The sequence below is a fragment of the Paramisgurnus dabryanus genome, chromosome 13, assembly GCF_030506205.2.
Source record: "Paramisgurnus dabryanus chromosome 13, PD_genome_1.1, whole genome shotgun sequence".
Classification (NCBI taxonomy): domain Eukaryota; kingdom Metazoa; phylum Chordata; class Actinopteri; order Cypriniformes; family Cobitidae; genus Paramisgurnus; species Paramisgurnus dabryanus.
In genome coordinates this window covers 31,755,192-31,779,792 of record NC_133349.1, presented here as the reverse complement: position 1 = coordinate 31,779,792, position 24,601 = coordinate 31,755,192, and the positions used below count along the sequence as shown (strand labels likewise).

The 24,601-nt window shown below is 42.2% G+C and overlaps 1 protein-coding gene across 1 annotated transcript in view; it reads right to left on the bottom strand.

The window, feature by feature from the left end:
* The window catches only part of grik2 (glutamate receptor, ionotropic, kainate 2), a 257,567-nt gene that overhangs the window by 72,425 nt on the left and 160,541 nt on the right, over positions 1-24,601 (bottom strand). Inside the window, exon 10 of the mRNA XM_065246360.2 lies at positions 17,314-17,520. Within this exon, the coding sequence (XP_065102432.1) occupies positions 17,314-17,520 (207 nt within the window). The remainder of the gene's footprint in view (positions 1-17,313; positions 17,521-24,601) is intronic.

The following is a 24,601-nucleotide window of genomic DNA, read 5'->3' as shown; positions in this document are numbered from 1 at the left end:
CCAAAATGGTTGCTATGGTAACCTTACACCCCATTGTGGGGGACGTCCTGACAGAGTCTAGCACCCTCTTCAAATTTAGTAACCCACATGTTTCTATGAAATCCTGGTTCGCACCTATGACCCGTCAAAATTTTTGCAATGGTAAGTCTATGGGATTTTGCCCCATTGACTTTTCATTGGGGCACTTTTGGGCACCTCTTACACCCCAGGGGTACAACTTACACCCCATTGTGATCCATGTTCTTACAGAGCCTACCACCCTCTTCAAATGTTGTAACCCACATGTTTCTACAAAATCCTCGAGCGGAGCTATGACTCGTCAAAGTTAGGCGCAATGTTAAGTCAATGGGATTTTTTGGGTGGTTTTTCGCCCCCCTTTCGGAAATCCTGCACCCGATCGCTTATAAAAGTCATAGCACACCTCTCCTCAATAAGCCGGTCGATTTGAGCCCTAATTTATGGGTCTACGACAAAGCGTGCGGGACGAGTTACGCGCCGAAAAAGTGTCCAGAAAAAGAAGAATAATAATAATAACTAGATAGGTACATTTCCTGAAGAAAATGTGAAGTGGTGCTTGCCGTGGCAAATTTCGGGGGACAATATATGATTATACTCCAAGCCAAAAGTAAAACAATTCAACCCACATGTCTCTACGATGTTCTGATGCGGAGATATAAGGCTTTGTTTACTCTGTTGCTAGGGTACTGTATTTGGTTGCTAGGGAAAAAAATTGCATCCACTAGTGATTACCCTCCGAGTCATGAGTCAAACGGTCCAACCCCCGTGTCTCTACGATGTTCTGATGCGGAGATATAAGGCTTTGTTTACTCTGTTGCTAGGGTACTGTATTTGGTTGCTAGGGAAAAAAATGGCATCCACTAGTGATTACCCTCCGAGTCACGAGTCAAACGGTCCAAACCCCATGTCTCTACGATGTTCTGATGCGGAGATATAAGGCTTTGTTTACTCTGTTGCTAGGGTACTGTATTTGGTTGCTAGGGAAAAAAATGGCATCCACTAGTGATTACCCTCCGAGTCATGAGTCAAACGGTCCAACCCCCATGTCTCTACGATGTTCTGATGTGGAGATATAAGGCTTTGTTTACTCTGTTGCTAGGGTACTGTATTTGGTTGCTAGGGGCGTGGCTTGGGAGTGGCCAATGATGTGCCCAGTGATTACACTCCGAGTCACAAGTAAAATGGTCCAACCCCCGTGTCTCTACGATGTTCTGATGCGGAGATATAAGGCTTTGTTTACTCTGTTGCTAGGGTACTGTATTTGGTTGCTAGGGGCGTGGCTTGGGAGTGGCCAATTATGTGCCCAGTGATTACACTCCGAGTCACAAGTAAAACGGTCCAACCCCCGTGTCTCTACGATGTTCTGATGCGGAGATATAAGGCTTTGTTTATTCGGTTGCTAGGGTGCTCAAATTTGGTTGCTAGGGGCGTGGCTTGGGAGTGGCCAATGATGTGCCCAATTGTTACACCCCTAGTCACAAGTAAAACGGTCCAACCCCCGTGTCTCTACGATGTTCAGATGCCGAGATATAACTGTTTGTATTTTATGTTGCTAGGGTGCTCAAAAGTGGTTGCTAGGGGCGTGGCTTAGTAAGTCTGTAAGGATCCTGAGAGACTGATTGGATGCCTGAGTAAAATGAGCCCACCCCCATGTCTCTATGACACTGTGGTGCAAAGATATCCATCCGGGCATTTTATAATGGCAGTCTATGGTATAGGTTGCTAGGGTGCCCAAAATGGTTGCTATGGTAACCTTACACCCCATTGTGGGGGACGTCCTGACAGAGTCTAGCACCCTCTTCAAATTTAGTAACCCACATGTTTCTATGAAATCCTGGCTCGGACCTATGACCCGTCAAAATTTTTGCAATGGTAAGTCTATGGGATTTTGCCCCATTGACTTTTCATTGGGGCACTTTTGGGCACCTCTTACACCCCAGGGGTACAACTTACACCCCATTGTGATCCATGTTCTTACAGAGCCTACCACCCTCTTCAAATGTTGTAACCCACATGTTTCTACAAAATCCTCGAGCGGAGCTATGACTCGTCAAAGTTGGGCGCAATGTAAAGTCAATGGGACGTTTTCGGGAGGTTTTTCGCGCCCCTTTCGGAAATCATGCACCCGATCGCTTATAAAAGTCATAGCACACCTCTCCTCAATAATCCGGTCGATTTGAGCCCTAATTTATGGGTCTACGACAAAGCGTGCGGGACGAGTTACGCGCCGAAAAAGTGTCCAGAAAAAGAAGAATAATAACTAGATAGGTACATTTCCTGAAGAAAATGTGAAGTGGTGCTTGCCGTGGCAAAATTCTCGGGACAATATATGATTATACTCCAACCCAAAAGTAAAATGGTCCAACCCCCGTGTCTCTACGATGTTCTGATGCGGAGATATAAGGCTTTGTTTATTCGTTTGCTAGGGTACTGGATTTGGTTGCTAGGGAAAAAATTGGCATCCACTAGTGATTACACTCCGAGTCACGAGTCAAACGGTGCAGCCCCCGTGTCTCCACAATGTTCTGATTCTAAGATATAAGGCTTTGTTTATACGGTTGCTAGGGTACTGTATTTGGTTGCTAGGGAAAAATTTGGCATCCCATAGTGATTACACACTGAGTCACGAGTCAAACGGTCAAACCCCCGTGTCTCTACGATGTTTTGATGCGGAGATATAAGGCTTTGTTTACTCTGTTGCTAGGGTACTGTATTTGGTTGCTAGGGAAAAAATTGGCATCCCATAGTGATTACACTCTGAGTCATGAGTCAAACGGTCCAACCCCCGTGTCTCTACGATGTTCTGATGCTGAGATATAAGGCTTTGTTTACTCTGTTGCTAGGGTACTGTATTTGGTTGCTAGGGGCGGGGCTTGGGAGTGGCCAATGATGTGACCAGTTGCTACACTCCGAGTCACAAGTAAAACGGTCCAACCCCCGTGTTTCTACGATGTTCTGATGCGAAGATATAAGGCTTTGTTTACTCTGTTGCTAGGGTACTGTATTTGGTTGCTAGGGGCGGGGCTTGGGAGTGGCCAATGATGTGACCAGTTGCTACACTCCGAGTCACAAGTAAAACGGTCCAACCCCCGTTTTCCTACGATGTTCTGATGCGAAGATATAAGGCTTTGTTTACTCTGTTGCTAGGGTGCTCACATTTGGTTGCTAGGGGCGTGGCTTGGGAGTGGCCAATGATGTGGCCAGTGATTACCCTCCGAGTCACAAGTAAAACGATCCAACCCCCGTTATTCTACGATGTTCTGATGCCTAGATAAAACTGTTTGAATTTTATGTTGCTAGGGTGCTTAAAAGTGGTTGCTAGGGGCGTGGCTTAATAGCTCTGGGACTATCCTGATAAATTGATTGGATGTCTGAGTAAAATGAGCCCACCCCCATGTCTCTACGACATTGTAAAGCGAAGATATTCCATCTGGAACTTTTTTATTCCCTTATATGGGCATGTTTCCTGCCCCATTATAAGTCAATGGGAAATTTCGGGTGCCTCTTACACCCCAGGGGTACAACTAACACCCCAATGTGATGTATGTTCTTACAGAGCCTACCACCCTCTTCAAATGTTATAACCCACATGTTTCTACCAAATCCTCGAGCGGAGCTATGACCCGTCAAAGTTCGGCCCAATGTTAAGTCAATGGGATTTTTCGGGTGGTTTTTCGCCCCCCTTTCGGAAATCCTGCACCCGATCTCTTATAAAAGTCATAGCACACCTCTCCTCAATAATCCGGTCAATTTGAGCCCTCTTTCGTGTGTCTACGACAAACCGTGTGGGACGAGTTACGCGCCGAAAAAGTGTGCAGACATAAGAATAATAAGATATAACTAGATAGGTACATTTCCTGAAGAAAATGTGAAGTGGTGCTTGCCGTGGCAAAATTCGGGGGACAAAATATTCTAAGAGTGATTTTACACGCAGTCACAAGTAAAATGATCCAACCCCGTGTCTCTACAATGTTCTGATGCAGAGATATAAGGCTTTGTTTACTCTGTTGCTAGGGTACTGTATTTGGTTGCTAGGGAAAAAATTGGCATCCCATAGTGATTACACTCCGAGTCACGAGTCAAACGGTCCAACCCCCGTGTCTCTACGATGTTCTGATGCTGAGATATAAGGCTTTGTTTACTCTGTTGCTAGGGTACTGTATTTGGTTGCTAGGGAAAAAATTGGCATCCCATAGTGATTACACTCTGAGTCACTAGTCAAACGGTCCAACCCCCGTGTCTCTACGATGTTCTGATGCAGAGATATAAGGCTTTTTTACTCTGTTGCTAGGGTACTGTATTTGGTTGCTAGGGAAAAAATTGGCATCCCATAATGATTACACTCTGAGTCACGAGTCAAACGGTCCAACCCCCGTGTCTCTACGATGTTCTGATGCGGAGATATAAGGCTTTGTTTACTCTGTTGCTAGGGTACTGTATTTGGTTGCTAGGGGCGTGGCTTGGGAGTGGCCAATGATGTGCCCAATTGTTACACCCCTAGTCACAAGTAAAACGGTCCAACCCCCTTGTCTCTACGATGTTCTGATGCCGAGATATAACTGTTTGAATTTTATGTTGCTAGGGTGCTCAAAAGTGGTTGCTAGGGGCGTGGCTTAGTAAGTATTTAAGGATCCCGAGAGACTGATTGGATGCCTGAGTAAAATGAGCCCACCCCCATGTCTCTATGACACTGTGCTGCAAAGATATCCATCTGGGCATTTTATAATGGCAGTCTATGGGAGATGTTGCTAGGGTGCCCAAAATGGTTGCTAGGGGCGTGGCTTAATAGCTCTGGGACTCTCCTGAGAGACTGATTGGATGCCTGAGTAAAATAAGCCCACCCCCTTGATTCTACGACACTGTAATTCGAAGATATCCCATCAGGAAAATTCTTATTCCCTTATATGGGCATGTTCCCTGACCAATTATAAGTCAATGGGGCACTTTTGGGTGCCTCCTACACCCCAGGGGTACAACTTTCACCCCATTGTGATGTATGTTCTTACAGAGTCTACCACCCTCTTCAAATGTTGTAACCCACAAGTTTCTACCAAATCCTCGAGCTGAGCTATGACCCGTCAAAGTTGGGCGCAATGTTAAGTCAATGGGATTTTTCGGGTGGTTTTTCGTCCCCCTTTCGAAAATCCTGCACCCGATCCCTTATAAAAGTCATAGCACACCTCTCCTCAATAAACCGGTCATTTTGAGCCATCTTTCATGGGTCTATGACAAACCGTGCGGGACGAGTTACGCGCCGAAAAAAGTGTCCAGAATAAGAATAATAAGAATAAGTATGAGGAATAGTAATAGTGATGCCTTGCATAAATGCAAGCACCACTAATAATATCTTTGAGGAATAGTAATAGTGATGCTTTGCATAAATGCAAGCACCACTAACTAGATAGGTACATTTCCTGAAGAAAATGTGAAGTGGTGCTTGCCGTGGCAAATTTCGGGGGACAATATATGATTATACTCCAAGCCAAAAGTAAAACAATTCAACCCACATGTCTCTACGATGTTCTGATGCGGAGATATAAGGCTTTGTTTACTCTGTTGCTAGGGTACTGTATTTGGTTGCTAGGGAAAAAAATTGCATCCACTAGTGATTACCCTCCGAGTCATGAGTCAAACGGTCCAACCCCCGTGTCTCTACGATGTTCTGATGCGGAGATATAAGGCTTTGTTTACTCTGTTGCTAGGGTACTGTATTTGGTTGCTAGGGAAAAAAATGGCATCCACTAGTGATTACCCTCCGAGTCACGAGTCAAACGGTCCAAACCCCATGTCTCTACGATGTTCTGATGCGGAGATATAAGGCTTTGTTTACTCTGTTGCTAGGGTACTGTATTTGGTTGCTAGGGAAAAAAATGGCATCCACTAGTGATTACCCTCCGAGTCATGAGTCAAACGGTCCAACACCCATGTCTCTACGATGTTCTGATGTGGAGATATAAGGCTTTGTTTACTCTGTTGCTAGGGTACTGTATTTGGTTGCTAGGGGCGTGGCTTGGGAGTGGCCAATGATGTGCCCAGTGATTACACTCCGAGTCACAAGTAAAATGGTCCAACCCCCGTGTCTCTACGATGTTCTGATGCGGAGATATAAGGCTTTGTTTACTCTGTTGCTAGGGTACTGTATTTGGTTGCTAGGGGCGTGGCTTGGGAGTGGCCAATTATGTGCCCAGTGATTACACTCCGAGTCACAAGTAAAACGGTCCAACCCCCGTGTCTCTACGATGTTCTGATGCGGAGATATAAGGCTTTGTTTACTCTGTTGCTAGGGTACTGTATTTGGTTGCTAGGGGCGTGGCTTGGGAGTGGCCAATGATGTGCCCAGTGATTACACTCCGAGTCACAAGTAAAACGGTCCAAACCCCGTGTCTCTACGATGTTCTGATGCGGAGATATAAGGCTTTGTTTATTCGGTTGCTAGGGTGCTCAAATTTGGTTGCTAGGGGCGTGGCTTAGTAAGTCTGTAAGGATCCTGAGAGACTGATTGGATGCCTGAGTAAAATGAGCCCACCCCCATGTCTCTATGACACTGTGGTGCAAAGATATCCATCCGGGCATTTTATAATGGCAGTCTATGGTATAGGTTGCTAGGGTGCCCAAAATGGTTGCTATGGTAACCTTACACCCCATTGTGGGGGACGTCCTGACAGAGTCTAGCACCCTCTTCAAATTTAGTAACCCACATGTTTCTATGAAATCCTGGCTCTGACCTATGACCCGTCAAAATTTTTGCAATGGTAAGTCTATGGGATTTTGCCCCATTGACTTTTCATTGGGGCACTTTTGGGCACCTCTTACACCCCAGGGGTACAACTTACACCCCATTGTGATCCATGTTCTTACAGAGCCTACCACCCTCTTCAAATGTTGTAACCCACATGTTTCTACAAAATCCTCGAGCGGAGCTATGACTCGTCAAAGTTGGGCGCAATGTAAAGTCAATGGGACGTTTTCGGGAGGTTTTTCGCGCCCCTTTCGGAAATCATGCACCCGATCGCTTATAAAAGTCATAGCACACCTCTCCTCAATAATCCGGTCGATTTGAGCCCTAATTTATGGGTCTACGACAAAGCGTGCGGGACGAGTTACGCGCCGAAAAAGTGTCCAGAAAAAGAAGAATAATAACTAGATATTAAAGTTTGAGGACAAACTTTATGTTGGCTTGACAAAGCCTGGTCTGAACGTTTAAGACAGTTTGACAGAAGTTTGACAGAAGTTTGGTTTAGTAGGCTATCTTGTTGTTAGTATGCTTAAGTATGAAGCTTTTTAAAATAAAGCTAACATAATTTAGCATAAAGCTAGCCTGATTTAGCATGAAGCTAACATGATTTAGCATAAAGTCAGCATAAAGCTAATATGTTTAAAGACCCAACCCCCATGTCTCTATGATGTTCTGATGCGGAGATATAAGGCTTTGTTTGTTCCGTTGCTAGGGTACTAAGTTTGGTTGCTAGGCAGAAAATTGGCATCCCATAATGATTACACTTCAAGCCACAAGTAAAACGGTCCAACCCCCATGTCTCTATGATGTTCTGATGCGGAGATGTAAGGCTTTGTTTGTTCTGTTGCTAGGGTACTAAGTTTGGTTGCTAGGGAGAAAATCGGCATCCCATAATGATTACACTTCAAGCCACAAGTAAAACGGTCCAACCCCCGTGTCTCTATGATGTTCTGAAGCGGAGATATAAGGCTTTGTTTATTCCGTTGCTAGGGTACTAAGTTTGGTTGCTAGGGAGAAAATTGGCATCCCATAATGATCAACCTTCAAGCCACAAGTAAAACGGTCCAACCCCCGTGTCTCTAAGATGTTTTGAAGCGGAGAAATAAGGCTTTGTTTATTCCGTTGCTAGGGTACTTAGTTTGGTTGCTAGGGAGAAAATTGGCATCCCATAATGATCACACTTCAAGCCGCAAGTAAAACGGTCCAACCCCCGTGTCTCTAAATGTTCTGAAGCAAAGATATAAGGCTTTGTTTATTCCGTTGCTAGGGTACTAAGTTTGGTTGCTAGGGAGGAAATTGGCATCCCATAATAATCAACCTTCAAGCCACAAGTAAAACGGTCCAACCCCCGTGTCTCTAAGATGTTCTAAAGCGGAGAAATAAGGCTTTGTTTATTCCGTTGCTAGGGTACTAAGTTTGGTTGCTAGGGAGAAAATTGGCATCCCATAATGATCAACCTTCAAGCCACAAGTAAAACGGTCCAACCCCCGTGTCTCTATGATGTTCTGAAGCGGAGATATAAGGCTTTGTTTATTCCGTTGCTAGGGTACTAACTTTGGTTGCTAGGGAGAAAATTGGCATCCCATAATGATCAACCTTCAAGCCACAAGTAAAACGGTCCAACCCCCGTGTCTCTAAGATGTTTTGAAGCGGAGAAATAAGGCTTTGTTTATTCCGTTGCTAGGGTACTAAGTTTGGTTGCTAGGGAGGAAATTGGCATGCCATAATAATCAACCTTCAAGCCACAAGTAAAACGGTCCAACCCCCGTGTCTCTAAGATGTTCTGAAGCGGAGAAATAAGGCTTTGTTTATTCCGTTGCTAGGGTACTAAGTTTGGTTGCTAGGGAGAAAATTGGCATCCCATAATGATTACACTTCAAGCCACAAGTCAAACGGTCCAACCCCCATGTCTCTATGATGTTCTGAAGCGGAGATATAAGGCTTTGTTTATTCCGTTGCTAGGGTACTAAGTTTGGTTGCTAGGGAGAAAAATGGCATCCCATAATGATCAACCTTCAAGCCACAAGTAAAACGGTCCAACCCCCATGTCTCTATGATGTTCTGAAGCGGAGATATAAGGCTTTGTTTATTCCGTTGCTAGGGTACTAAGTTTGGTTGCTAGGGAGAAAATTGGCATCCCATAATGATCAACCTTCAAGCCACAAGTAAAACGGTCCAACCCCCGTGTCTCTATGATGTTCTGAAGCGGAGATATAAGGCTTTGTTTATTCCGTTGCTAGGGTACTAAGTTTGGTTGCTAGGGAGAAAATTGGCATCCCATAATGATCAACCTTCAAGCCACAAGTAAAACGGTCCAACCCCCATGTCTCTATGATGTTCTGAAGCGGAGATATAAGGCTTTGTTTATTCCGTTGCTAGGGTACTAAGTTTGGTTGCTAGGGAGAAAATTGGCATCCCATAATGATCAACCTTCAAGCCACAAGTAAAACGGTCCAACCCCCGTGTCTCTATGATGTTCTGAAGCGGAGATATAAGGCTTTGTTTATTCCGTTGCTAGGGTACTAAGTTTGGTTGCTAGGGAGAAAATTGGCATCCCATAATGATCAACCTTCAAGCCACAAGTAAAACGGTCCAACCCCCATGTCTCTATGATGTTCTGAAGCGGAGATATAAGGCTTTGTTTATTCCGTTGCTAGGGTACTAAGTTTGGTTGCTAGGGAGAAAATTGGCATCCCATAATGATCAACCTTCAAGCCACAAGTAAAACGGTCCAACCCCCGTGTCTCTATGATGTTCTGAAGCGGAGATATAAGGCTTTGTTTATTCCGTTGCTAGGGTACTAAGTTTGGTTGCTAGGGAGAAAATTGGCATCCCATAATGATCAACCTTCAAGCCACAAGTAAAACGGTCCAACCCCCATGTCTCTATGATGTTCTGAAGCGGAGATATAAGGCTTTGTTTATTCCGTTGCTAGGGTACTAAGTTTGGTTGCTAGGGAGAAAATTGGCATCCCATAATGATCAACCTTCAAGCCACAAGTAAAACGGTCCAACCCCCATGTCTCTATGATGTTCTGAAGCGGAGATATAAGGCTTTGTTTATTCCGTTGCTAGGGTACTAAGTTTGGTTGCTAGGGAGAAAATTGGCATCCCATAATGATCAACCTTCAAGCCACAAGTAAAACGGTCCAACCCCCATGTCTCTACGACACTCTAAAGTGAAGATATTTCATCTGGGACGCTTTTATTCCTTTATATGGGCATGTTTCCTGCCCCATTATAAGTCAATGGGAAATTTTAGGGGCCTCTTACACCCCAGGGGTACAGCTTACACCCCAATGTGATGTATGTTCTTACAGAGCCTGCCAGCCTCTTCAAATGTGGTAACCCACAAGTTTCTACAAATTTCTTGCTTGCAGCTATGACCCGTCAAAGTTTGTCGCAATGTTAAGTCAATGGAAAATTTGGGGTGTTTGAGCGCCCCGTTTAGGAATTCGGTAGGTCCCATCAGTTAGAAAAGTCATAGCAACAATCTACGTACCAGTCTTAAAAGTTTTGTAAAGTTTTGTGGGTGTAGCTTGAAAGCTCTAGGAGGAGTTACTGTGAGAAAAAGTTTGTACCAGAAGAATAATAATAATAATAATAATAATAATAACTAGATAGGTACATTTCCTGAAGAAAATGTGAGTGGTGCTTGCCGTGGCAAATTTCGGGGGACAATATATGATTATACTCCAAGCCAAAAGTAAAACAATTCAACCCACATGTCTCTACGATATTCTGATGCGAATATATAAGGCTTTGTTTATTCGGTTGCTATGGGGCTGTATTTGGTTGCTAGGGAGAAAATTGGCATCCACTAGTGATTACACTCCGAGTCACGAGTCAAACGGTCAAACCCCCGTGTCTCTACGATGTTCTGATGCGGAGATATAAGGCTTTGTTTACTCTGTTGCTAGGGTACTGTATTTGGTTGCTAGGGAAAAAATTGGCATCCACTAGTGATTACACTCCGAGATACGAGTCAAACGGTCCAAACCCCGTGTCTCTACGATGTTCTGATGCGGAGATATAAGGGTTTGTTTACTCTGTTGCTAGGGTAATGTATTTGGTTGCTAGGGAAAAAATGGCATCCACTAGTGATTACCCTCCGAGTCATGAGTCAAACGGTCCAACCCCCGTGTCTCTACGATGTTTTGATGCGGAGATATAAGGCTTTGTTTACTCTGTTGCTAGGGTACTGTATTTGGTTGCTAGGGAAAAAAATGGCATCCACTAGTGATTACCCTCCGAGTCATGAGTCAAACGGTCCAACCCCCATGTCTCTACGATGTTCTGATGTGGAGATATAAGGCTTTGTTTACTCTGTTGCTAGGGTACTGTATTTGGTTGCTAGGGGCGTGGCTTTGGAGTGGCCAATGATGTGCCCAGTGATTACACTCCGAGTCACAAGTAAAACGGTCCAACCCCCGTGTCTCTACGACGTTCTGATGCGGAGATATAAGGCTTTGTTTACTCTGTTGCTAGGGTACTGTATTTGGTTGCTAGGGGCGTGGCTTGGGAGTGGCCAATGATGTGCCCAGTGATTACACTCCGAGTCACAAGTAAAACGGTCCAACCCCCGTGTCTCTACGATGTTCTGATGCGGAGATATAAGGCTTTGTTTACTCTGTTGCTAGGGTACTGTATTTGGTTGCTAGGGGCGTGGCTTGGGAGTGGCCAATGATGTGCCCAGTGATTACACTCCGAGTCACAAGTAAAACGGTCCAAACCCCGTGTCTCTACGATGTTCTGATGCGGAGATATAAGGCTTTGTTTATTCGGTTGCTAGGGTGCTCAAATTTGGTTGCTAGGGGCGTGGCTTGGGAGTGGCCAATGATGTGCCCAATTGTTACACCCCTAGTCACAAGTAAAACGGTCCAACCCCCGTGTCTCTACGATGTTCAGATGCCGAGATATAACTGTTTGTATTTTATGTTGCTAGGGTGCTCAAAAGTGGTTGCTAGGGGCGTGGCTTAGTAAGTCTGTAAGGATCCTGAGAGACTGATTGGATGCCTGAGTAAAATGAGCCCACCCCCATGTCTCTATGACACTGTGGTGCAAAGATATCCATCCGGGCATTTTATAATGGCAGTCTATGGTATAGGTTGCTAGGGTGCCCAAAATGGTTGCTATGGTAACCTTACACCCCATTGTGGGGGACGTCCTGACAGAGTCTAGCACCCTCTTCAAATTTAGTAACCCACATGTTTCTATGAAATCCTGGCTCGGACCTATGACCCGGCAAAATTTTTGCAATGGTAAGTCTATGGGATTTTGCCCCATTGACTTTTCATTGGGGCACTTTTGGGCACCTCTTACACCCCAGGGGTACAACTTACACCCCATTGTGATCCATGTTCTTACAGAGCCTACCACCCTCTTCAAATGTTGTAACCCACATGTTTCTACAAAATCCTCGAGCGGAGCTATGACTCGTCAAAGTTGGGCGCAATGTTAAGTCAATGGGATTTTTTGGGTGGTTTTTCGCCCCCCTTTCGGAAATCCTGCACCCGATCGCTTATAAAAGTCATAGCACACCTCTCCTCAATAAGCCGGTCGATTTGAGCCCTAATTTATGGGTCTACGACAAAGCGTGCGGGACGAGTTACGCGCCGAAAAAGTGTCCAGAAAAAGAATAATAATAATAACTAGATAGGTACATTTCCTGAAGAAAATGTGAGTGGTGCTTGCCGTGGCAAAATTCTGGGGACCATATATGATTATACTCCAAGCCAAAAGTTAAACGATCCAACTCCCGTGTCTGTACGATGTTCTGATGTGGAGATATAAGGCTGGGTTTATCCGGTTGCTAGGGTACTGTCTTTGGTTGCTAGGGAAAAATTTGGCATCCCATAATGATTACACTCTGAGTCACGAGTCATACGGTCCAACCCCCGTGTCTCAACGATGTTCTGATGCAGAGATATAAGGCTTTGTTTACTCTGTTGCTAGGGTACTGTATTTGGTTGCTAGGGAAAAAATTGGCATCCCATAGTGATTACCCGCCGAGTCACGAGTCAAACGGTCCAACCCCGTGTCTCTACGATGTTCTGATGCGGAGATATAAGGCTTTCTTTACTCTGTTGCTAGGGTACTGTATTTGGTTGCTAGGGAAAAAATTGGCATCCCATAATGATTACACTCTGAGTCACGAGTCAAACGGTCCAACCCCCATGTCTCTACGATGTTCTGATGCGGAGATATAAGGCTTTGTTTACTCTGTTGCTAGGGTACTGTATTTGGTTGCTATGGAAAAAATTGGCATCCCATAATGATTACACTCTGAGTCACGAGTCAAACGGTCCAACCCCCGTGTCTCTACAATGTTCTGATGCTGAGATATAAGGCTTTGTTTACTCTGTTGCTAGGGTACTGTATTTGGTTGCTAGGGAAAAAAGTGGCATCCCATAATGATTACACTCAGAGTCACGAGTCAAACGGTCCAACCCCCGTGTCTCTACGATGTTCTGATGCGGAGATATAAGGCTTTGTTTACTCTGTTGCTAGGGTACTGTATTTGGTTGCTAGGGAAAAAATTGGCATCCCATAATGATTACACTCAGAGTCACGAGTCAAACGGTCCAACCCCCGTGTCTCTACGATGTTCTGATGCGGAGATATAAGGCTTTGTTTACTCTGTTGCTAGGGTGCTGTATTTGGTTGCTAGGGAAAAAATTGGCATCCCATAATGATTACACTCTGAGTCACGAGTCAAACGGTCCAACCCCCGTGTCTCTAAGATGTTCTGATGCGGAGATATAAGGCTTTGTTTAGTCTGTTGCTAGGGTACTGTATTTGGTTGCTAGGGGCGGGGCTTGGGAGTGGCCAATGATGTGACCAGTTGTTACACTCCGAGTCACAAGTAAAACGGTCCAACCCCCGTGTTTCTACGATGTTCTGATGCGAAGATATAAGGCTTTGTTTGTTTTGTTGCTAGGGTGCTCATATTTGGTTGCTAGGGGCGTGGCTTAATAACTCTGTAAGGATCCTGAGAGACCGATTGGATGCCTGAGTAAAATGAGCCCACCCCCATGTTTGTATGACACTGTGATGCAAAGATATCCATTTGGGCATTTTATAATGGCAGTCTATGGGAGATGTTGCTAGGGTGCCCAAAATGGTTGCTAGGGGCGTGGCTTAATAGCTCTGGGAAGTTCCTGAGAGACTGATTGGGTGCCTGACAAAAATAAGCCCACCCCCCTTGTCCCTACGAAGCTGCAATGCGAAGATATCCCATCAGGAACATTTTTATTCCCTTATATGGGCGTGTTCCCTGTCCCATTGACTTTTCATTAGGGCACTTTTGGGAGCCTCTTACACCCCAGGGGTACAACTGACACCCCATTGTGATGTATGTTCTTACAGAGCCTACCACCGTCTTCAAATGTTATAACCCACATGTTTCTACAAAATCCTCGAGCGGAGCTATGACTCGTCAAAGTTGGGCGCAATGTTAAGTCAATGGGATTTTTCGGGTGGTTTTTCGCACCCCTTTCCGAAATCCTTCACCCGATCGCTTATAAAAGTCATAGCACACCTCTCCTCAATAAGCCGCTCGATTTGAGCCCTCTTTCATGGGTCTACGACAAACCGTGCGGGACGAGTTAGGTGCCGAAAAAACGTGCAGATGTAAGAATAAAATATAATAATAAAGATAGGTACATTTCCTGAAGAAAATGTGAGTGGTGCTTGCCGTGGCAAATTTCGGGGGGCAATATATGATTATACTCCAAGCCAAAAGTAAAACAATTCAACCCACATGTCTCTACGATATTCTGATGCGAAGATATAAGGCTTTGTTTATTCGGTTGCTAGGGTACTGTATTTGGTTGCTAGGGAGAAAATTGGCATCCACTAGTGATTACACTCTGAGTCACGAGTCAAACGGTCCAACCCCCGTGTCTCTACGATGTTCTGATGCGGAGATATAAGGCTTTGTTTACTCTGTTGCTAGGGTACTGTATTTGGTTGCTAGGGAAAAAATGGCATCCCATAGTGATTACACTCTGAGTCACGAGTCAAACGGTCCAACCCCCGTGTCTCTACGATGTTCTGATGCGGAGATATAAGGCTTTGTTTACTCTGTTGCTAGGGTACTGTATTTGGTTGCTAGGGAAAAAATTGGCATCCCATAATGATTACACTCTGAGTCACTAGTCAAACGGTCAAACCCCCGTGTCTCTACGATGTTCTGATGCGGAGATATAAGGCTTTGTTTACTCTGTTGCTAGGGTACTGTATTTGGTTGCTAGGGAAAAAATTGGCATCCCATAATGATTACACTCCGAGTCACGAGTCAAACGGTCCAACCCCCGTGTCTCTACGATGTTCTGATGCGGAGATATAAGGCTTTGTTTACTCTGTTGCTAGGGTACTGTATTTGGTTGCTAGGGAAAAAATTGGCATCCCATAATGATTACACTCTGAGTCACTAGTCAAACGGTCCAACCCCCGTGTCTCTACGATGTTCTGATGCGGAGATATAAGGCTTTTTTACTCTGTTGCTAGGGTACTGTATTTGGTTGCTAGGGAAAAAATTGGCATCCCATAATGATTACACTCTGAGTCACGAGTCAAACGGTCCAACCCCCGTGTCATCTTACACTCCGAGTCACGAGTCAAACGGTCCAACCCCCGTGTCTCTACGATGTTCTGATGCGGAGATATAAGGCTTTGTTTACTCTGTTGCTAGGGTACTGTATTTGGTTGCTAGGGAAAAAATTGGCATCCCATAATGATTACACTCTGAGTCACTAGTCAAACGGTCCAACCCCCGTGTCTCTACGATGTTCTGATGCGGAGATATAAGGCTTTTTTACTCTGTTGCTAGGGTACTGTATTTGGTTGCTAGGGAAAAAATTGGCATCCCATAATGATTACACTCTGAGTCACGAGTCAAACGGTCCAACCCCCGTGTCTCTACGATGATCTGATGCGGAGATATAAGGCTTTGTTTACTCTGTTGCTAGGGTACTGTATTTGGTTGCTAGGGGCGTGGCTTGGGAGTGGCCAATGATGTGCCCAATTGTTACACCCCTAGTCACAAGTAAAACGGTCCAACCCCCTTGTCTCTACGATGTTCTGATGCCGAGATATAACTGTTTGAATTTTATGTTGCTAGGGTGCTCAAAAGTGGTTGCTAGGGGCGTGGCTTAGTAAGTCTTTAAGGATCCCGAGAGACTGATTGGATGCCTGAGTAAAATGAGCCCACCCCCATGTCTCTATGACACTGTGCTGCAAAGATATCCATCTGGGCATTTTATAATGGCAGTCTATGGGAGATGTTGCTAGGGTGCCCAAAATGGTTGCTAGGGGCGTGGCTTAATAGCTCTGGGACTCTCCTGAGAGACTGATTGGATGCCTGAGTAAAATAAGCCCACCCCCTTGATTCTACGACACTGTAATTCGAAGATATCCCATCAGGAAAATTCTTATTCCCTTATATGGGCATGTTCCCTGACCAATTATAAGTCAATGGGGCACTTTTGGGCGCCTCCTACACCCCAGGGGTACAACTTTCACCCCATTGTGATGTATGTTCTTACAGAGTCTACCACCCTCTTCAAATGTTGTAACCCACAAGTTTCTACCAAATCCTCGAGCTGAGCTATGACCCGTCAAAGTTGGGCGCAATGTTAAGTCAATGGGATTTTTCGGGTGGTTTTTCGTCCCCCTTTCGAAAATCCTGCACCCGATCCCTTATAAAAGTCATAGCACACCTCTCCTCAAAAAACCGGTCATTTTGAGCCATCTTTCATGGGTCTATGACAAACCGTGCGGGACGAGTTACGCGCCGAAAAAAGTGTCCAGAATAAGAATAATAAGAATAAGTATGAGGAATAGTAATAGTGATGCCTTGCATAAATGCAAGCACCACTAATAATAATAATAATAAGTATGCAAGATAGTAATAGTGATGCTTTGCATAAATGCAAGCACCACTAATAATAAGCTTAGATCGAAGAACAGTATGTTGGCTTTGTCAAGCCAACATAATAATATCTTTGAGGAATAGTAATAGTGATGCTTTGCATAAATGCAAGCACCACTAATAATAAGCCATAAAGAACAAAGTAAGTTCAAATCTTGTCTTTTAAAATAAATCAGAAAAATCGTTAACACTAACCAACACCTAATCATCGCTTTATAGATATCCCAAAGGGTTAAGATGATTTGTAATAATGGGATCTGGCAACACTGCAAATTCTGCACTGCAGCACTCGCGACTGGAGTCAATCTCCGTCATTTTACACTAAACTAAACAATAAACTGTCCAAACTTAATTATGTACCCTGATGCAAATTTGAGTCATTTTGAAAAACGAATTAGTCATTTAGAGAACGTATAATTTTATTTTTAATATGAAAAATTTACGAGGTCCAAACCTCGGTGACCTCATACTTGACCTCGTACTACAGTACCTCGTAATGTCCATACATAATGCAATTTTAATTAAACAAAGTAGAATTAAAATGTACCAAAATGAGGTGCTTTTCTATATTTTAATTCATTTGATTTTCTTTTGGGGTTAAGGTTCTGAGATGGAATCTGACTCACGTGGTCCATTAGTTCCTTGACCATCCCGTTCCACTGGCCCGTGCTCTCTTCCTGGGCTCCGTACTTGCCGTCCTCCACCAGTCGCACCTCATAACTAAAGCCCAGTATAGCGGCGAGCTCTCGCAGCAGGTCGATACAGAAGCCTTCGAAGCGATCGTTACCATACAGCGGCTTATCTGACTTCTTGAACATCACGTATGGCTCTTCCTGTGGAGGGAGAAGACATTGCTTTGTGATTGTCAGAAAAGTATCTGATGTTTCAGATAGAGGTTTTCAGGGTGTAAACTAGTACAGATCTACAGGAAAGAAATGCGCATCCACAGCGAGTGATAACTGGAGTACAGCTTAGCTCAGCAGCTCAATCCACATGACCAGATGAACATTTTTAAAGAACAAGATAAATAGGGTAGGACTTTATTTAAGCCGGAGATACAGGGTCCCCCCCAAAATTAATGAAAACTAACTTAAAGAGAAAAAAAGTGTTGTGTAAACATAAATTAAATGATGTACAGCCAGTGCACATTAAACCTTTAAAGTAAGGTAAACACAACTGCAAGCTGCGTGTGGACAGTTTTTGTTTTTTTCTGGACTCCAACTCAGGAAGTGCTGCAGCAACCTTAGCACCCCTACTTCTTACAAAAAAATCCCACCAAAAATAATTTTTACAAAGATCTCCACCACTGTGTTTGAGCTGTTGTTTCTGCAAAGCATCTGTCAGTCACAGTCCGTCAAACCCCACCCCCTCCCGTTGTATCAGCACCTGCGTCACACACACACAGAGGAGCGCACAAAGTGTTGCCAGGTTATAAACTTTTTCCAGAAAGAACACCAACATCTTTAGCAAAATTTTTGTATAAACCTTAGGTAGCATGCACACCAAAACGGGTATGGCAATTGATTTCAATGGAAGCACAATGCTTTTCAAAAAAGGCAGCGGCTTTCAGGTTTTGTCCGTGCTGAGCCCAGCACTCAGCGTTTATTCTGCACTCAGCAGAAGCGCAGAGAATTAAAGTATTCAACTTTGGGTGAAACGCTCAGCTCGTCAATGTTACTTCTAACCTGGCTGCCCAATCACAGTGATGGAGGGGCAGGACAAACATCACAACAATAAACCGGTGCATCATAATGATTGATAAACAAAGCAGAGGTATCATAGCAACCGAAGCGCTCAGCTGATCAGTCGCCTTGAAACGCTTTTGTGTAGGGGGGAGTGGGGTAAGTTGTCATATTTTTTACATAGTCTTACATTTAATGAGCACCATACCAATCTCATACCAAATGTAAGTAGAAAGTTTGGGCACATATGTTGTATTCATTACATTGACTTATACCACGGGTCTGTTGAATGCTGTATTCTGATTGGTTGAGAAATGTTCCACGGGTGTGCATTATTTCTCTATAACCGCACACCTAACTTGTCAGATGTCTTAAAAATAGCCACCAGAGCTTGTGGTAACCGTGTAAAAAGTGGAAAAATTTACTAGTGACACATTACCACCTTTGGGTGTGCATTATTTTCTTATTGGCTTTCTTTCAGTAGAACCACAGTACAGCCAGTAGGCTACTGCCTCATGAAGGTGCAGCTGACTTGTGAATTAATGAGATTAAATCCTAATTAAAGATGAAATTTGTATAATCTGCGCTGCTAGAGGGCGCCAGATCAAATAAATAACAATGACAATTTTTTTCATTATGTAAGGTTTCATGTAATGTTCAAAACGCAATTGTTAGTCATAGATGTTACAGTATTAGTCCAATACGATGGTTTGTTAACACAGCACAGAATTAAGTGTTCAGATGAACAAACTTACCATAAAAAAGCGAGTGGCCCGACAGATGCTATTACTTCCGTTTTTGTCCACGAAACTGTTGTCATGTGGTTTTTACGTCAGTAAAGGCCGTAACAAAGGGTAATGTAGATATTAACGTCATTTACAGGCGACTGCACTTCCCTGTGTCTCTGTTTGGGGCAGCAATTTTCTCATAATTTACAAGTAGTTGAAAACATTATAGATATTGTTAGTAATCAGCTGGACAAAATATATAACACTGGACTAGTGGTTTTTGGATATTTTACTGCAAATATCTTACAAATTGTACCTTTAATGAGTTTTTGCCACTTATCTGTTTCGTTTTGCTCCTCATTTGTTTTAAATATAAACTATTATTTCGACTGTTTGAATATATGATCATGGTTGATTTGAAAATATGCACATAGTTTGTACGTTGACTGAGGCTGCTTTGTGAAAAATAAAATAGATATAAAAAAATAATATAGTCTGTCTACATCTCTGCTGTTTTACATTGATTTTGAAAAATTCCACTGAATTAAAATACAGTATGTGACCATTCAAAATGATAATAAACCAAATTTGAAATGCCAAAACTAGTGTGAATGCAAATATGATGTGATGTCACATATATGCTAATTACATTTAATGTCATCTAGTGCCTTAGTCCCACTAAATTATGTGGTAAACATTCTGATGCTTTTGACTTTTTCTTTTGTTTGAATTTGTCGGATCAGATTCGGGCTCGTATTGATAAGGTAGTAAAGACGATATTATTTCCTTTTGGGAGCTGATCTTCCAAATATGGTAAGGAGACACATTTCTGTTGCACGCTTTATGTATTCTGCTAATCACAACATATTAATTGAATCAATTGTCCTCAGATCAGGTGTGCCTTATGTAGTTTGCCCCCTATATGAGTTTGCCTTGGTATTGCTTTTTTGACATTACCTTCCTGTTATCTTGTTAAAGTCTTGTGGAATTATTATTTGCAAATTGTGCATCTTTCCGACTCTTTTTTAAAACCACTGAGTTCCCTGACAATGAGTGATTTCTAACTTTTTCAGTGCAGCCCCCTTTGTCAAGGATGCAGCCCTTTGTGGCCCCCAAAGAAAATTCACGACACAAAACCATCTTAGAATTTTAATGAAACCAAAAACAAATCATATACTGTGGGATTGTCAGGTTTGTTTGTGGTAAGGCTTATTTTAAAGCGTGAATAGATGGAATTTAAGATAAATCCAAGCATTTCATAAAAATAAAACTGTGGCCCCACTGGCATCTCCCAGTTTGAGAACCACTGAGGGAAGTACTATAGCAATGTTTTGGTGTGAGCTTTGAAAAACTAGGAAAGGCAGAGAGGACACCTGCATCAATTTTATCTCAGTCAGAGTTTAGAAACGCCTGAACGCATATTCCTTAAGCCACTCATCTTCAAATCAGATTTTCATTGGCCAAAAGCTCTGTCAGAAGAGGCAATGCATTGTTTGAAGGCTACAAGTGTACATTTCTATCGCAGTACTCAGCTAAAGAGAGTTTAAAACACAGCCCTATGACTTTTCTTCAAGATGAACGTTCGACTGCTGTCATTTCCGTTTGGCTTCTGTTTGTAAATGGTTTTAGAACCAACTGGGTTTGGTTTAGAGAGCTGAACTGAATCATCTGCACAGCCCGGTGAACAGTGGGTGACACATCCACCCCGCCCAATTCAACATATCACTCATAAGGGGGACATTTTGTGTCCAAATGTGTTTTCAATTAGTTCAAATGGTCTTTCAATGAGATTCTTGCATTTATAAACAGCTAAAGAATGAAACCAAATGAGGCATTCTCAAATTGACAGAGAGAATCTAAATGATGCAGATGGACAATTTTTAATGGTCCCCTAAGTGCACATTTTTGTTTTTCTATTACTTGCTAAAAATATCTATATAAGATGAAAAAGAGAGATGGCAAAGTTGCGTCAGCGCCAGTGTTTGTGTATGCATGTTTATGCCAAAGTGAGATGCAGAGCTTTCAAGGTCAGATTGCTGCAGTGGCTGATGGGTAGGACAGCACCCACATCTCTGAAAAAGATGCATCTTAATATCTATGCTTTGAAGTACTCTTTGAAATGTTATAGAAAAATAGCAGAATGCATTACATTTTCACAAGTAAAACCTGCTATTTGTTCATTATAATCTGTCCTTGTTTAACAATAATATGAGTTTTGCAATGTGCATCACAAACATCTAATGATTATGAAAATGTGACACTGCAAAAAAAACAAAAAACACTATTAAATAACCTAAAAAAGACTAGTACTGTATATAATACAAGATGAGCTGTAACAATATCAATTTAAATCAATAAGAAATGACAGTGGCTACAGGAGTGACTCATAAAGGATTTACACGACAACATCATCGCTTCATTTCAGATATCATCTGCCTGCCTAAGACTGCTCTGTTTCATAGTAAAACCTCCTCAGAAACATATGACATCTGAACTCCAAAAAAAAAAAAACAATAAAAAAAAATTAAAGCAATACTCTATTTAGCAGATGGAGAAGATAAAGCCCCTCAAGGCTAAACCACTTTAATTCGCCCACCTTCTAATTACAAATTAAATTGTTAACTTTACGACAATATATGAAACAGTTTAACTTGTGTCTTTTAAAACAGAAAAGACCCTGACCAACTGCCTCATGAATTCAACAATATTTATCACATGACTGGAAAATAAAAAAACAAAATTATTTAGATTACAAAATGTACCCAGGGAAAATACACAATCAAAAATAAAGGTAACAACATTAGAAATAACATCAGGGCAATGTGTGAAAATATTGTTTTTGCATAGCAAGAATACAAGAATAGGAAATGGGTAGCCCGGAGTGAGATGGGACGTAGGCGTATCTCGAGCTGTCTTTTCCGCTAAAACATCTTTGGTAACGTGCATGTCTTAGGCCAATAAGAATTAAGATAACAGCATCATCGTCATTTCTGTGGGTCAAAACAACTTTAAGTGGCACAACAAGTTTGAGCATCACAGTAACGTTCACTTGCTAATAGGGGTGTCACGATTCTCCAAATCCTCGATTCGATTACATTTTCGATTCTAATGTCACAATTCGATTCGATTCTCGATTTTTTCTTTTTTTTTGAAAGACAAAAAAGTATATGCCTTCATTATTATTATAATTATTATTATTATAGTTTCACATTAACATGCACATTGCGTGCTTTTCCTCGCATGGGGGGTTGTTGGCTTTACTTACTCGAGAGAGCTGGTAGAGAGAGGATTCCTTCTTACATGGACTTAATGTGTGCATCTTGTACTCCTCCTAGCATGCATCTGAAATAAAACCGGTGCGTCATAAGCAGCTGCGCTTCTCTCTGTCCCACGTGCACGCGCTATCGTATCTGTCCGAAGTCTAAACATAAACTGAAGTATAATCCTTACGTATTTGTTCAGTTTTATGCGTTTCCTGCGAGCTGAGGCAAACTATCCCTTTTGTTTAAAATACCGCTGCATCTTGGCGCCTCTCTCACTCTCACGCACGTGCAGAGAGACCTGCGCTCTGTCCAAAGGCAGATCACTAGGTAGTAATCCTGTTTATGATATGCATTACAAGGAGTTGTAGCAATACATCCCTCGTGCTTAAAATATAAATCGCGTTCCGCTGGACCGTTTGTACAGGAACCTCTGAGAGGTTTATTTTCCCCCGCTTGACAAGCCGACCGGACGTGACATGGGGGCGTGGCAGCATCTACGATCCCATTTTTTAATTCGAAGTTCGAGGTTGTGACTTAATTTCGATCGATTTCGATTTGTGACACCCTTACTTGCTAAATGTGCTTAGTTTGTAGTGATCCATTTTCACCTTATGTAATTCCATCAAACATATTGATAGAGCTTGTTAGCAAGTAATTTAACATTTAAGCTTTTAAAATGTCAGTTCAAAATGCACCTGAATACGTTTGCTTATAGGTTATAGCTATCATTAGCTGTTATATGAGGGGAAGGATGGTTTTAGTAAATTTTTTCTCAAAAGGTGGGAAGAGATGTGTCAGAGTACATCATAATGTTTCATTTACATGTTAAAATAGCAAAACATTCTTCCGGGGAGGGAAGCCCCCAGACCCACATATAGTGTTTACATTCATAAGCCTGACACCTCTTTTACCTCTTGAGAATTTGCAGGTATGATATTCATGGTCCGAGCTGTGCGATTGAGTGGAGGCGGTGACTAATTCGCATATTCATGGTTCCGCATATAAATGAGGCACGGGTGTAAAGTTACAGTCAAGCTGTTTTAAAGCATGAAGAATCTCTAGCACTGTAGTCTTACATTTATTAAAAAGCTCATCTAACTGTACATAGTATGAATCTCTTCTGTATGTTAATATGAGAAGTTTAGTGAGAGGTAAAAATTAGAAAAAAACGTTTCAAGTCAGTACTTGAGGAATATCAACACATTGCCTGGCAAACAGTGTAATGAGAGTTTAGCTTTCTAGAACAGATCGCTTATTTCATTAATCTGAAACAAACCTGCAGCATTTGCTCACAGTCTATTATTAATGATTGCCTTTCTGTAGCGGCACAACGATGACTTCAGAGGCAAACCTGAGGGCATTAAACTTTCATGTGAGGACTGACGTGCCCCCTCGCACTTACTCTGCATCTTCACTTTTATTCGTGACACCTTTGATCCTGCAGCTCGACTCAGGCAACTGGCATTTGAAACATTAATGTATTCTGATTGGCCACTTAGAGTGAATAAAACACTCATACCGCATTTAATTTCATTTTTGATTATTTACTAACAGAAATATACTGTGGGAGGTAGGAGCTTGAAGTTCTGATGTCATCATGTACAGTATATCTAAAATATCCCCCCTCATGACTTTCTGCATTTATCAGAGAAAATGCCACACCCTTTGGATTTTATGAACTACTTTAATATGCTTGCTAGTCTAGAGAAGTCATCCAATTATCTCATGGGATCTCATTTTGTAATTTGTGTCAGCTAACTTTGCTGTTAACTGAGGCTTATTTACCTACTATGTAAATGAATTAAACTACCACTTTCCAAGTTCTAAGTCTTTTAGATTAGGGTCTGAAATTAACTAATATTTATACATTTTATATATAATGTTCAATCGTTAATTTCTTTAATTATTCTTAATTTTTTTATTCTGATTCATGTAGTACAGACTATGGAGGACCACAAGAGTCATGCAAAATGTAATAAAGAACTTCAATATTTAATTATTATTAATTATTTAATTACAACTAACTGGACAATAAAAATAGCAATTAATAGATTTGTTTAAAAATTCATTAATTAATCTATAAATAAATAGACAAAGTTACAAAAAAATCATTATGTAACATTTTATTAGGCAATAAAAAGTGAGATTATAAAAATAACGTAGAAATGAAATATTAATCCATTAATAAATAGTTCAAATTAATATAACAATTTATAAAAACAACATAAAATACTCAATAAG